Here is a 12,052-nt window from a genome sequence, read left to right as displayed (position 1 = left end):
TTGTTTAGTGTCCCTTCTGAAGGGAGGGAGTATGTAACTGGTTCAGTTTGTTTGTTTGTCCATCTGTCTGTGGGTTAGGTCCCTGAGTCCACAGTTTTCAAGATATCATTTTGAATTTTTTTCTGATGGTTGATGCCAATAACAGCTCGAGCTGATTTAATTTAGGAGAAAATCAGGTAAAGATCAAGGTCACATCAAAACTGAAAATCAGTTAAACTTTTATAACTCACACTATTTGGTTGGGAAGTCTTTGACCTTGACCTTCATTGTTAAAGGTCAAAGTTGACCTTGAAGAAAATTTTCAAGAAACCATACTGAGTACTCTGTTACATGAAAAGGGACGGAGAGAACTGTAAAACACACTTTATATATTTTTAATACGACACCCTGTGACATAACAATGACACCATAACAGGCTAACCTCATCATACTGTAAAAAGCATTAGAAACTGTCAGAGTTCTAGTATAGCCTTTGCCCTTCGAGTGCATGCTTACCAGGCTGTAAACATGTTTTCTGAGAGTTTATAAAGATTGACTCATTTTTCTTAAGTGGTCACAAGAGAAACTCATGCTTTTGATTCTTCCTGCTTTGCGTAATTTTTACGCGCAACAATAACTGAGGAAATGACAAGTATGGTAACTAATATCAAATGTCACGCTGTCAATCCTTTTAAATAATCTGGATAAATTAAAGTAAAATGGCAGTTTATTAGAAACGTAGACAAACACAAATCCAGTGATTCCAGACGGGGCTCTATCAAGTAAATCGAAATATGATTAATGAATGTCTAGTCACATCAGCACATTTTAAACACATTAATGTGCACATAAGAATACTTGAGGACAAAAAGGGGATTCAGAGGTTAATTCTATCTGAAGAACAACAGCGCACGCTGTCTTTACTGTTCTTCGACATGGTTGTCATTAATTAAATCATGCTAAAAAGAAGCCATCATGTCTGTGTTTTCTACACCCCAGACCTTTGAAGGATGTGAGAAGACTAAAAAATTGCTTCTTCCTGTTGAATTTTTCTCGTCATCATAACAAAAGACAGGGCAAAGTAAATGGTACAGATCCTGAGGAAGTAGCAGCCACTTCCTGTTCAGTCAAGCGTGCCCGATAAGACATGGAACAGCCCTTCAGCACCACTGCCTTCTGTTCACTCCACCTCTCCCTAAGTAAAAAGTCCTCCCTGGTCTGGTTGTGACTGCCCTTTCTGGCCTCTGTCCTTGCAGATGTATTGTAGTCTTTCAGCGGTAAACCACCTTCACCCAGGATGGGCTGCAGACCCCCCGGCTTGCTGTTTCTGACTAGCCTGCTACACATCTGTAAGAACCCAGACTGAGGATGAAGGATGTTACTATATTATAAACAAAATCTCCTGATTTTCACCTGATTTTTTTTTCTTCCACTCTGTGTGACTTACAGGGCATTGTGCTGGAGGACAGGGGTGTAAGTATAACTGCATTACACGCCTGATCTTATAATAACTAGTGCAGACTCCCCGGTGTAGTAGCAGTTACAGTCCTTTCTATATTTAACAAAAAAGCTGTTTTCACACAAAAAGAAATTGATTTGTCACAGGTGATGCTGGGCCATGTTTTAATCACCTTCAATTTGAATAATATGACATTTGAAAGCTTTCAGAAGGCAATACAACTAGGTGCCTATAAAGTTGCCACGATCTTAGAAGACCACCTTTCCTCTGAAATAAAGAAACAACACCCGTGTTTAAAAAATGTAATTCGATTCTGGTGTCTCTGAAGCGTCCTTATTAAAGTGGCACCTTGTTGATTTAAACTTTGAAAGCACTGGGTCATCATCATTCAAAGCTAGGCTCAGGGTTTGTTATTTACAGCACTTCACATCCCAGAATCCAGATTAACAGCAATTGGCTACCGTGAGGATGTGGAGTGATTGTTTCCACTTCCACTGTGCTGTTGTCGTGGAGGGAAAGCAGAAGTTTGAATGAATCCACATGGTTTTCCAAGGGGATGTAGAGGGTCGGCACTGTTTACTGAGGTGCTTTCCTTCCTCCATCAGTTCCTCTGTGCACCCGACTGATGAGCAGGAAGCACCTTTCCATAGTCTTAACCTGGCGCTTGTGCTGCTGTTTAGGTCTTTTTTTTTATGTTTGTTGATTATTTCTTTCCCCTTCATCTTCTGTTTCTGTGTCTGTGTGTGATATTTGTGGACTACAGCATACACCATAGATACTGTTCGCCTCACAATCGAACCCAGGAACGCAGTTCAGACCGGGACAGCAGTGAGGCTACGCTGCCAGGTCAGCGTCAGTCACAGCAACATCCCTAACCTGATACACAGTTTCCAGCTCACACGGGACGATGTTCCTATCTACACCAACAACGCCACGGAAGACACGGTCGAGTATAAGATCAACCCAGCCAGAGCTGCCGACTCTGGAAATTATGAATGTCGAGTCTCAGTCAAGAACAAGGCCAAAGCCAGCAACAGCCAGAAACTGGATGTGAAAGGTACAGTTACATTTACAAGTAAAGGTCTGGAGATTATTCTAAGTGTGACATTTGCATTTGGAAACTGTTTTTGTAAAGCCACAAAATGCAATCAAAGGAGCTCTCAGCACAAACAAAGCTTATCATCTTTTCTTTGCACAAAATGTATTCATCAAGGAGAATCAGAGCAGAAGGAACGCCTAAATTATCAGTTTTTCAGCGTGAACAAAAAAAAAGTGTGCAATCGTGGATGATCTCAGAATTTTTTCTGTGTTAAAAACAAATAGCCTGCAGCGGCGGAGCCAATCAGCTTATCTCAGCATAATCACGCTTTTAAAGTTTACTGAAGACAAAATTGAAAAGAAGGAAGGAAACCACAACAAGAGGAGGCAGCTGCAGTAAAGGCCAACTCCTAAGAAGGAAGCCCATTTCAGGCGGGAGCTGCCTGTCCAGCGTCCAATTACATTTGAGCCCTTAAAAACTGGCAGCTGTTTAGGGAAACTGTCGCACTTTCTACACATTTTATATGAAATGAGTTCAACATCTGAATCTTGATTGTTTGATGTCACACATATCCAATATTTTGTCTAAAATTGAGCAAATTTTCTAATATTTCTGGATCTAACTACATATGCACTATATTATTATATATATTATTTGAACTATAATATGAAAGCAATATGAATAGTAGGTTCACATCTGTAGTAATGTGGTTGTTTTGCTTTGCTTATTTTTTATGACTATAAATAATAAGATATATACTCCAAAAATATTTTGCGGCCCCAGACTTTTTTCAGTTTGTCACCAAATTTGTGAGCTACAATCACACACTGGCTAATGAATGTCTTCCCTCAATTGTATTTTGGCAGTAGAGCTTCTCACGTCAAAGTGCATGTCTCGTACCCCCTTTTCTTCCTGCCTGGCAGCTCCATCTTCAACATCCCTTGTCCTCCTCTGCAGATGCTCAAGCCTTTGGAGCCTTTATTCGCTAACTTTGTCCAACATTTGGAGAAACTAATATACTTAATATACCTGAATGTGCTTTTCAGGCTTGCAGACCCCGACCCTGCATTTGACTACTTCATCGCCCTATGAGAACGAGGAGTTTAAAGCCACCTGCAGTGCTCCAGAGGAGAAAGGACCCCTTATTTTCCAGTTTTACCAGAGCTTTAAGACCGGATCCCCTGAGGTCATAAAGCAGCTGTCACAGGGGGGCAACTCATCAACGGCTACACTGAGACTGAGTCACATCGGAAACTGTATCCTCTACTGTGACTATGAAATCCGCTTGGTTTCCGGGAACCAAAAGTCTAACAGTAGCAAAAAGGTTGAACTCATAGTCAAAGGTGAGTCGATCGAATGTTGTTATGTCACAATGAAAAGCTCTGAGTGCCTATGGAGGAGTGTGTCTGACTATTCTGGATTTTGTCTTGTAGCACTCCACATCGCCCCCATCATAAATATACTTCCCTCCAATAGTCTCTCTGAGGGTGATATAATTGAAGTGGTCTGCAGAGTTGTCAATCCTCCGAGCAACACTGAAGTGTTCTTGACAAAAGACAAAGTGATCCTCAAGCAGGTCAGAGCTGCAGCCCTGAGTCATAAATTCACTGTACGAGAGGATGACTCTGGAGAGCTTGTGTGCAAAGCAGAGTGGGGCAGCGTGCAGAAAGAAACCTCGCGAAGAATCACAGTCAGATGTAAGCATCAATTACTCTGAATTTTTCAAACATGGCATCATTTTTTTTCATCTTATCAAATTAAATCGAATCAAAAATAATATATATGTACACATAAAGATTGTATGAATCCTTAATTTTTGCTCTCTAATCCCAACAGCGCTGTTTTCAAAGCCACAGCTGACTGTGGAGCCCACAGACATAGTTGAAGGAGACCACTTCAAATTGACCTGCTCTGTTAGCATTCTTGATTCCAGTAAGATCAACAATGAAACCATGCAGTACTCCATCTTCAAAGATAACACTGAAGTCGCAAATACTGCCACGTATGTGACTGTGGCACAACTTTCTGCAAGTGGCAACTACACCTGTAATGCCACGTCTGATTCTCTGACACGCACTATTGTGAAGGAGAGCCAAAAACATTTCGTCAAGGTCAAAGGTGAGTTTAATCCAACCGAAGTTTTGCTGTTGTCACAATAAAGATGTGGGACATGTTTCACTTTGTTAGCCATGCACGTAATGTGTCAGCCTGTTGGTCCGTTTATTCTGTTGGTTTAGGCTTAAGTGTTACATTCAACATCTATTTAGAAGAAATTTGGAGACATTTCTGAAAATTCTGTGAAAAAAAAAATGGATTCACTCCTCTGATGACACCATTAGCCATTTTCGCACAGAGGTGCATCTAGGAATGCAAACACCTGACTCAGTCAGATCACACTGACTGACCTTTTCTTAAACCAAACTGAGTATCATCTGTAGAGAGAACGTGCGGGAATCAGACCCTGTCCTGATCTATGCAACAGGTGAGAAACCTCCTCCTAAAATAGTGCACAGTTCAGTGTGTGCAGAGTATGAAAACAACTATCAGGTCTATTTTTGTATTGAAGAAAAAGGTCATGAGATTCCCATCATCCTCAACTGTACTTTGTGTTTTGTTTCAGATCACACTTGTTAACACACTATACGGTGATGGGGAACTAGCATAAGAGGATGAGCGTATTGGCATTTACCTGGAAGCCTTACAGTGCAGCATCAGAGTTCCCAGCATGGCTGTAGACTCACAGTCTGGTTTAATGCTATCTTATTCTCCATTCCCAGTTCCTGTTTCAGAGCCTGTGCTGTCTGTGGTGGGAGGTACGCTGTTTCTGGGAAAGCCCTTCCAGTTGAGTTGTTACAGTCAGAGAGGCACTCTGCCCATCAAGTACACCCTGTATCAACCTAGTAAACCAACCGACATAAAAGTTGTGAGCAAGCGCGGTGAAAAGGCTATCTTCAACCTCACATCCATCACCCAAATATCGGACATAAAAAACATTCTTTGCCATGCAAAAAACAGTCAACTAAAGCCTCCCAAGGTGGGAACAGGAGAGCAACTACTAAAATCGTCCGACATCATAGGTTTGTTGGACTGATGACCATGAAATGAATAAAACTGATATAAAACATGTTGAACCCAAGTCTAACACGTTTTTTTTTTTCCTCTGTGAAGAACCTGTGTCAAAACCACACTTGACCACTGAGCCCAGGATGGAGGACATCTCTGAGGGTTACAACATGACTCTTGTCTGCTCTGTTCAGAGAGGTAGTTTTCCCATTAACTTTACCTGGTACAGTCTGGGAAAAGGTTTCCTTGATTCTAAGACCTCCAGGAAACTGAAAGAATCTCACAGCATCAGCAATGTCAAAGGAGATCATGCTGGAGGATACTTCTGTGAGTGCACAAACCCAGCTGCAGAGCCCAAGCAAAGTGCCATCATCATAATTGGAGGTGTGTGTTTTATCTTCAGTTAAATGTGTGTGTGTGTGTGTGGGGGGGGGTAACATCAGCTGGACTTTAAAGATATGTGATGTTGAAAAGTGAGGACATTCATGCTATTATGAGTGCGCTCGCTTCCTCCTGCGTTATCAACAAGCAACCAATTCGAAGCAATAAAATTGTCGTTCTTCACAACCACTGACAGATTTTGAAGTTAACAGTATGGTTGTTTTTAATTAATATATATTCCTCTCTATTAAAATAAGTCTTTTATTAACATGTTTTCAATTAAATTAAATGCATTTTATTTATATAGTGCCAAATCTTAATTGTCACCTCAAGACGCTTTATATTGCAAGGTATTGTAAGGTAACTCCTCTACAATAATACGGAGAAAAGCGCAACAATCAGACGATCCGTGGTCAGCAAGCAATAGTGGGAAGGAAAAACTCATCTGCTTAGTTAGGGGTGAGGAAGACAGGACACAAGACATGCTGTGGAAAGATTAGGAATGACTAGTGAAAAGAGGTAAGTAAAGAAGAAACATGGTGTCATTGGGAAACCCCCAGCAGACTAAGCCTATTGGAGTGTAGCAAAGACAATAAACTCATTTTTTTTCTGAATTCAGAAGCAGGAAATTAGAAGTCATCTGGAACTTTATATGCATAAGATTTTCCTTCAGTTTTACTAATTGGAGTGTGTTATCTGGTTTCAGTAGATAGAGTTGGGTATCATCTGTATACCAATGAAAATGCATGCTGTGCCTTTAATAGTACTGTCTAAAGAAAGCCTGTATAATGTCATTAGAATTACAGGCCTAACAGGACAAGCATGGAGATGAGTCCACTATCCGAGGCCATAAAAAGATCATTCTTAACTTTCTCCAGCGTTCTTTACTTTCCTTCTTGTTATTGTGGAAACAATGCACCGTCATTCAATTCAATGTTATTTATATAGGGCCAAATCACAACAACAGTTGCCTCAGTAGTTTTTTAATGTCTCCAATTGTATTTCAGCTGTACATGCTATCGTTGTTTTGACACTGAATACTGTGTTAGCTGTTTATGGATACAGTTTGCTATGAAATACTTAAGAAATCTAAAATAGCTGCTGGAATTTCTATTCATTTACACTAAGAGTAGCCTAAGAACTTATTGTACAAAGTTCTCAGGCTACTCTTAAATTCATCTTAATTTCTTCTTCATGTTATCAAGTGGTAAATAATAATCTAAATATATCTAAGAAATAACTACAACGTTTGAACATATGAAGTCAAAAATAATAAATAAATGCTTAAATTATTTTCATTGGGGATAAAATGAGTTGCAGTGCTATGCAAGTCTTGAGCCACCTCTCATTTCTTTATGTTTTGCAAGGAAATGGGAAATAGGTTCAATTATTTCCAAAAGATGTGCAAACATATATGCAAATACATAATGTAAGGCAAAAGCAGAAGCAAAAGGAAATTTCCCACGCGTGGGACTAATAAAGGTTATCTTATCGTATCTTTTTGAAATACATTCAAAGCTTAGGGCGTCCGGGATCATTGTCATGCTGAAAAACAGAGCTGTTTCCAGTCAGAGGCTGTTCACACTGCATTACATGGTGGATCAAAATGTTTTCTGTGTTCATAATTTCATCAGTTTTAGTCCCAGTATTATTGATCCCCAACACCACTGGCTAAAATGCAACCCCGACACCATCATAGATCCTTCACTGTATTTTACAGATAGCTGTAGACAGTCACTGTGGCTTTCCTCAGCCGTTTTTCACTGTTTCCCTTCCTTGAGAATGGGAAGCAGGGAGTCACCCTTCCACTTAAATCATTTCTGATGAGGCTTCAGTAAGCAGTAGATGAGTTAACTGAAGCCTCATCAGAAATTTCAGATTTTTTTCTGTTTCTTAAAGACATGAATTTCAGATACTGTTCTTCTGCTGTGCTCCAATTGTCCAGTTTCCTAATTTTTTAAGGATAGGGTGCTAAACTTCACATCTGATATGAATATATAAATAAATAAATTGATTATGCACCTGTACATGCACTCATGTGTGACATTTAAACAACTTTAAGCCAAAATGAGGTTTTGTGAGTCCATTTTATTGCTGTGTTTTGTAACTAAGTAATGACTTTAGTCACATGTATTCTGCAGTGAAGATGGCTGGCTGGAAGAAAGGTCTTATTGCAGTCTTTTGCCTCCTCTTCGTAATGGCCATCATCCTCTTTCTTTTCTACAAAAAGCGTCTCCCCAAATTAAAGAAAAGACGCACCGGCACCCTATCAGTGTAAGTAGCATTTCTCGTGTTCTTATCAGTATGTTAAAGGTTAGTTACCAGAGTATGGTTCCCATACATCCTCCTGTTGAACATACTTTGTGTTCACTTTGTTTTAGGAAGGCAGCCAGCACCAAAGTAGAGCGAATGAGCCTCACCCAGGCAGAGGTCAACGAAGCCGCAAATGGTACAGCTCCTTATGCTGATGCAGTTTCATTTAGCACCAAAACACAGTCTTCTCAAGGCGCTTTATTTTGTAAAGTAATAACTATACAATAATATAGAGAAAACACCAAGAATCCTAACATAAAATTATCCTAAATATATATTAAACATGTGTTGTCTTGACTGATTTTGATGTTAAAGCAGGAGAATGTATCAGTTACATCACTGAGATCTGTGCCATGTTTATTCTCCCTGTGCAGCAACTCCAGGCATGATGGGGAAAAGTATTTGGAGTGAACATGTATCAGGCTCGGGTATGTAAAGTACTTATTTATTGGTAGCAACTCATGAAATCTCATGAAGATTCAAAGTCAACAATACTTTAATTCAAAAGGTTTGTTTCCCGTCACATAAATCTAAAGTTTGTCCAGTAAGTGTGCTCTTCTGGGCTTTTTTGTCTCTTTTTAATGAGGAAACATCTCACCCGGTGAGACAGAATGATTAATCAATGTGTTTCTGATTTCTTTTAGAGAAAAACTGAGATCATTGGCACAAAAAAATAAGTTATACCACGTCAGCTACTCAGACATTGTTGACTTTTCTCTCTTAATGCTGTTTTTGAAAAAGAAAATAGCAAAAGAACATATCTTTGTCATTAAATATCATGTCATACTATTTTTTTAAATAAAAATAATGAAATATTCCAATATGCAAGTAATTTAAGTTTGCTCATTTCACTGTGTTGCAGAGTCTGATGACAACTGTAGTACAAACACTCTAGAAAAGCCAGAAATTCAGTACAAAGAGGATCAGCTGCGACAGGCAGATCCCAGCAGAGGTGAAAGATTATTTCTGAATTTTAATAAGTTGTAATTTGACTTTTTAAAGCTCAGTCTAAAATATTATATCTGTTCCATGTCAGTTCCGGTGAAACAGGGCACAGACACAGTACACGGTGAAGTACGCAACTCCCAGCAAGGTACGACTAACATCCTGCTCCTCACACAGACCCCTTTTCTACTACACGGTGAGAGAAATCAGGTCATTAGATTAAGAAAAAAAACGCTAGCAACAGGAAACAGGATCAACCCCAACTGTAAACATCTGCATTGTTACTGAAAGAATGTACCATTAAAACAGAAGGGCCAGTCCCTAGGTGTCCACTTCCTGCTTTCGTCAAAGAGCACTTCCTGTTGTTGCAACAGACTCATACAATGCTTGCATCTGTTAAGGCTAAGTAAGCAAAGTGCTTGATTGTTTGAAATTTATTGTCCATTGTTCAGTTCGGCTCCTAATAATATAATATTACTTAATGAGTGATACAGCACAATTCAGCTCAGTTTTATTTATACACCACCACATCCTAAGTTAAGTCATCTCAGGGCACTTTACATAATCCGAGTTAAGAACTTAATGTATTATATGGAGAAAGCAAATGATCTGGAGTGAAGGGTTTTTGTGCATGTGTCTCAGGAAGCAGCTTGTCTAAAAAGACATGAGCTTATGAGAATGATCAGTATGAATGTGTCGGATGTGATAAGCTGCCTGCTTCCTGGGAATAGAGAGCTGTTCATGGGAGTGCTGGAAACTAAAACAGCCCTCATTTAATCCTCACACACCTTTTGTTTCCTGAGCTTGTCCTCTGGCTTTGTTTTTGCAGGTGTTCAAGAGCTGGCTGATGCTGTAAGTGTGAACACGTCATGCACATACACATACTACCAAGAGCTGCACGCACACACACACTCATGACTGTATTGTGCCTTTGCTCCGAGAAACATCTCACAGACAGAAACTGTACAATAAGTGGAAACCCAGTGGAGACACTTTTTATTGTTTGTAGAAAGGTAACTTAAAGGGTTGCATTTCATGTAATATAAAATTTGCAGGAAAAAAGCATCTAATGTAGCTGAGTAAAAGGCTCCAAATTTGCTCATCACATTGAGTTAACTCATTAGGAGTAATATGATAGCAGCTCTCAAACCTCCTCCATCCTTCTGGAGGAGCTCTCCAGAGTTTGTAGAAACAATCCTGATGAATGTCTCATGTTATCGCTGTATCAACTGAGAAATAATAATCTTAATAAGTAAAATCACTAAACAGTACCGCACGTACAGTCAGCATTTAACTCAGTGAGCCAATGAAAATAATCGTTCATACAACCTTCGTGTTTCAACAGGCATCTGTGGAATATGCAGAACTGAATCATGATACCAATCACCAAAGCGACCCCAGTGACCACGGTTACCACAGTGACCCCAGTAACCATGGTTACCACATCGCCAATGATGACCAGCCAAATGACAATAGTGTTAGCATTAACTGCGCTAACAACGAGGAATGAAACCCTGACCAGATACCACTTTGTTTACCAATATTTGTTCCCGTATTTATCCAGCTTGTTCATGTGGCTCAGTCTTTGTGCTCATATGTTTTTTATCATGCTTTGGAAAAACAATCCACACTGTACATGTACTTGCTTTGTCCTTGTTGGCTAAATACATGGTTTTGTTAAATAAGTCTCTCTATTTTTGTCAATTTTTTTAATGAAAGAAGAAAACACATTCAGATGTGCGTCTTTTGAACTGTAAAGAGGTGTTTCTCATCAGCTGAGCAGGGTCCTTGAACTCTTCAGTTGTCTGGTTTGGAGTACATTCGGTCTTCACTGCTGTTTGCACATCAGTGATTCCAGATTGAAGCACTAGAGGGCAGACTTCAGGCGGCAGCGCTGCGTGGAAACTCAGTGCCATCTGGCTGTGATCCGCTTGAATGTGAGAGAGGCTTTCACTGTTGCCTCCACATCAGGAGATATCAGTTTCATTTTCCATTATCTAAGATTTAATTGGAATGATATAACATGAATCTATTCAAGGTCTCCATACAGCTGATATGTTTTTTTAGGTCAGTCATCTTATTAACACTGTGGGAAGTTATGCAAATGCCCAAGGCTTTGTTGAGAGCACAGCAGAAACAAAGCATGCATGCAGTATGCATTGCGGTGTTTGGACTCTAGTATTTGGAATAAGCTGTTAATTTATTTTTCACTCCTGGAAGAAAATAATGAGAGTCAATATCACTTTTGGAGCTTTTGTTTCAGCTTTTGAAAGCGCAAACAAATTTATTAAAAACAGAAAAAGGAGAAACATTAAAAAAGTTTATATTTATTTAATCATAATTTACTGTGATTTGGGATGGTATTAATAAATGCCATGATTAATTCATTACTTCATACCTGACACGATGGCTCTGCAAACAGATTAAACTCAGTATGTTATGTTCCTCCTTGTTTTCTGTTATCAAGCTTGTTACAATGGTAGTTGCTCTTGTTAAACACGGCCAAAGTTTCAAATAAGGAGGTCAGTGTATGTTCAAGTAATCCCTTTATTCTAGAGCTCAGGCTTCAGGCTGCCAATCAAAAGAAAGCTGGATTACAGGAAGGGTCAACAGAGCTAAAACACCTTCCCGTGAGGCACGATCTGATATCCTCGTGTTGGTGTTGTTCCCAGATCATCATACTAAATGTTGTTCCAGGATCAACATTGCAAGTGACCAATCAGAATGTTGTGACGTCATACTTTTGCGACTTCGGGAAAAACCAGCGTAAAACAAAAAACTGTACTTAAGCTGCGAGAAACCGCCTCTGTCCGCCGATCAACGGACCCTGACCCTGACCCTGACCCTAACCGTAACCCTTTAATAAACAGTAA

General features: G+C 39.6%; 1 protein-coding gene across 1 annotated transcript; it reads left to right on the top strand.

The window, feature by feature from the left end:
* Window positions 1-1,191: 1,191 nt before the first annotated feature.
* pecam1a (platelet and endothelial cell adhesion molecule 1a) lies at window positions 1,192-10,864 on the top strand. Its single transcript, XM_026165372.2, has 15 exons — window positions 1,192-1,328; window positions 1,429-1,452; window positions 2,202-2,495; window positions 3,524-3,820; window positions 3,911-4,174; window positions 4,314-4,595; window positions 5,255-5,554; window positions 5,646-5,924; window positions 8,063-8,195; window positions 8,303-8,370; window positions 8,609-8,662; window positions 9,097-9,186; window positions 9,271-9,327; window positions 10,009-10,031; window positions 10,525-10,864. Exons 1-15 carry the CDS (start codon window positions 1,277-1,279, stop codon window positions 10,687-10,689), a joined length of 2,382 nt encoding a protein of 793 aa, XP_026021157.2. The 5' UTR covers window positions 1,192-1,276; the 3' UTR covers window positions 10,690-10,864.
* Window positions 10,865-12,052: the final 1,188 nt, after the last annotated feature.

This window comes from Astatotilapia calliptera, chromosome 4 (genome assembly GCF_964374335.1).
Source record: "Astatotilapia calliptera chromosome 4, fAstCal68.1, whole genome shotgun sequence".
In the NCBI taxonomy this organism is placed as follows: domain Eukaryota; kingdom Metazoa; phylum Chordata; class Actinopteri; order Cichliformes; family Cichlidae; genus Astatotilapia; species Astatotilapia calliptera.
The sequence above is the reverse complement of the archived record's forward strand: the minus strand, read 5'-3'. Positions and strand labels throughout refer to the sequence as shown.